The 3278-nt window shown below is 69.0% G+C and overlaps 1 protein-coding gene across 1 annotated transcript; it reads left to right on the top strand.

Annotated features, from left to right (window-relative positions):
- Nucleotides 1-1052: 1052 nt before the first annotated feature.
- EMIHUDRAFT_209603 (hypothetical protein) lies at nucleotides 1053-2309 on the top strand (the record flags this gene model as incomplete). The annotated part of the gene is made up of 3 exons (XM_005771307.1): nucleotides 1053-1250; nucleotides 1331-1363; nucleotides 1641-2309. 3 exons carry the CDS (start codon nucleotides 1053-1055, stop codon nucleotides 2307-2309), a joined length of 900 nt encoding a protein of 299 aa, XP_005771364.1.
- Between the last annotated feature and the right edge of the window lie 969 nt (nucleotides 2310-3278).

Genomic DNA, 3278 nt, shown 5'->3' with positions numbered 1-3278 from the left:
GCCAGCCAGCAAGCAGCCTTCCACGCGCCACCGTCCAACTCTCTCTCTCTCTCTCTCTCTCTCTCTCTCTCTCTCTCTCTCTCTCTCTCCCTCCCTCTCTCTCTCGTGCAGGCCCGCCCGGCTCGGGAAAGTCCTCCTTCGTCGCCGCGCTGGCGGGGCACTTGGGGTACGACATCTGCGTGCTCAACCTGGCCGAGCCAGGCTGCGGGCCTCACCTCCGGCTCACCTCGGCTCACCTCGTCCTGCCTCGGCTACACCTCGGCTCACCTCGGCTCACCTCGGCTCACCTCGGCTCACCTCGGCTCGCCTCGGCCCATCTCGGCTCACTTCGGCTCACCTCGTCCCATCTCCTCCCCTACCCCACGGTACCCGAACTCACCCTTCCCTACCCCACGGTACCCGAACCCAGGGCTGACCGACGATCGCCTCTCGCACGCCCTCACGCACGCGCACCCGCCGGCTCGGACGCTGGTGCTGCGTGAGGACGTCGCTCCGCCTTCCAAAAGGCTCTTTGAGAGCCTTCCGAGACCCGTCCGAGACCCTTCCGAGACCCTTCCGAGAGCCTCCTGATAGCCTCCTGATAGCCTCCTGATAGCCTCCTGATAGCCTCCTGATAGCCTTCCTCGGCCCTTCCAACAGGACCGCGACCCGAAGGACCGCCGCTCCTCCTTCGCTTCCTTCTCCGGCCTTCTCAACGCGCTCGACGGCGTCGCCGCCGGAGAGGAGCGCCTGCTCTTCATGGTGTGAACAGCGTCTCTTCACACCTACTGCTGTGAACAGGCGTCGCCGCCGGAGAGGAGCACCTGCTCTTCATGACGACGAACCACATCGAGAGGCGACCCCGCCATGACCCGCCATGACCCGCCATGACCCGCCATGACCCGCCATGACACGCCATGACCCGCCATGAGGGCCCCATGACCCGCCATGACCCGGGAGGACCCGAGGTGACCCGAGGTGACCCGAGAGGGCCCGAGAGGACCCGAGGTGGCCCGAGAGGGCCCGAGAGGACCCGAGACCATCCGATACCACCCCCTAGGCTCGACCCCGCCATGATCCGACCCGGCCGCGTCGACGTCATCCACGAGGTTGGCGATGCGACGCCGCACCAGATGCGAATGCTCTACCTCAACTTCTTCCCGGACCGGCCACAGCTCGCCGACGCCTTCGCGGAGGCCCTCTCCGGCTCCTCCGTCTCGATGGCGCGCCGCTGCAGCCCCGACCTTTGCTCGCCCTCGCGCGACGCTGCTGTGACTCGCGGAGGCGTTTCTTTTTTCTAGGCGCTGCTGCAGCCTCGTACCTGCTCGTCTGGCGCCACTCGGCGGAGCAGGCGTGCGAGGGCGCGGCAGAGCTGGCCACCGGGGTGGCGCAGGCGAGGGACACGCGCGCGATGCGGCCGCGGCCGCCGCGCCGAGGGAGGCAAAGCCAAAGGGTTGGTAAAGAGTGCTGCGCCTAAAAAATTCTTTTCTCGCGATGCCCACCGCATTTTGCCCGCCGCAAAAAGGGGGCGACGGCGGTTTGCCCTCGCCGACAATGCCACTGCTCGTCGCTCTGGGTGGGTAAAGGTGTGAAAATTGCGCTGGCCCGCAAGCGATCGGACGAGCATGCGCAGCAGCAATCCACAGGTACCTCTGCTGCAGGCTGGTGAAGAGGCCAGGCGGAGCGGCTCCTCAGAGAGCTCCGAGCGCGCCGCCGGCCCGAGCCCCGCTCATGAGGCTTATCTGCCGCCCACACTGGAGGCGGGTGAAGAGCGTGATGCCGAGAGCGACGCCGACTCTGTCCACAGCGATGGCCGGCGGGACCTTTCGTGCCACAGTCCGCGCAACAGCAGCGGCGCCGGACCGCCGCCACCGATCGACGAGCTGTCATTCGAGGACAATGCGGATGCCTTCCCCGAGCCGTTCGAGGCGACTGCGAGCGCGCCCGCGCACGGGGCCTTTCCGGACGAGCGGAGCGGCGGCGCCGCCAACGCCTCGCCTCGCAAGCTGACCGGCTACTCCTCGGAAACCCTCAACCGGCCGCGCCTGCCTCCGTCGCACCGCCACCCGATGCCGTCCTACGGAGCGGCACGCCGGTCTGCCGGCGTGAGCGCCAAGCGGCGAGGCGGCTCGCGGCCCCGCGGCTCGTATGCCGACGAGGCGCGGGCGGGCTCGGGGGGCGAGTCGAGGACGCCAGGTGAGCCGAGGAGCCGGGCGAGGCTGCAGGGGCGGTCGCGAGAGGACTCGGGGGAGCTGCTGCAGCGCTGCACGGTGTACTGCTGCGCGCTGTCGCTCGACCTGAAGCGCCTCGCGCAGGAGAGCGGCGCCTGAGTCGAAGCGAGTGTGTGGGTGAGGACTGAGAGCGAAGAATGGCTTACAGGAGACGCCTCGGGGGCGCGTGTGCACCGTGTACAAGGACGGCCTCAACACCGTCCTCCACACGACCCTCGCTCCCCCGGCCCCGGCCCTCGCTCCCCTTGGCCATTCTGCTGATGCGGGGCGGGAGGAGGGCGGCGAGGCGGCGGAGGGCGGCGGCGGCGCGGCGGAGGGCGGCGGCGACGCGGCGGAGGGGGGCGGCGGCGGAGGCGGCGGAGAGAGCGGAGGCGGCGGCGAGGCGGCGGGCGGCCGCGGCGGCGCAGGCGGGTACGACGACCGCGACGAGCACGCTTTCTTCTTTTCGTACGGATGCATCGTCTTGTGGGGCTTTGGCGAGAAGGGCGAGGGGCGGGCCGAGGCTTGTCCGAGGCTGTCCGAGCTGAGCCGAGGCCGGCCGAAGTATTAGGCGAGAAGACGAGGCACGAGTCGCGGCCGGCCGTGAGCAGCGTCTCTTCACACCTGCAGCTGTGAACAGGGGAGGAGGACGAGGAGCGAGTCAAGTCCAAGGTCAAGAGCGACTACTCGCAGCAGCCGCTGATCTCCGACGAGGACCGCACACACACTGCCCGAGAGCACTGCAGCGCCCCGAGATTGCCGCGGAGATCACCCGAGATCACCCGAGATCACCCGAGATCACCCGAGAGGGTCCGGCCGCACGGGACTGCTCGCCGCCGCCGCCCGTGCGCCGTACGACCCCGTCCCCTACCCCCACAGTACCCGAACCCTGACGGACCCCGTCCTCTCCACAGGTGGACGACTTTGCGTTCGCGTACGCGCCGCCGGGGATGGGGCGGCCGGCGCTTCACAAGGACATCATCATGCTCGCGACGCGGCAGGTGGAGAGGTAGCCGAGAGGCAGCCGAGAGACAGCTGAGAGGCAGCCGAGAGACAGCCGAGAGACAGCCGAGAGGTAGAGCTCTAGCC

The sequence above is a fragment of the Emiliania huxleyi genome, assembly GCF_000372725.1.
Source record: "Emiliania huxleyi CCMP1516 unplaced genomic scaffold EMIHUscaffold_39, whole genome shotgun sequence".
Classification (NCBI taxonomy): Eukaryota; Haptophyta; order Isochrysidales; family Noelaerhabdaceae; genus Emiliania; species Emiliania huxleyi.
Note: the sequence above shows the minus strand (reverse complement) of the source record. Positions and strands in the feature narration are given on the sequence as shown.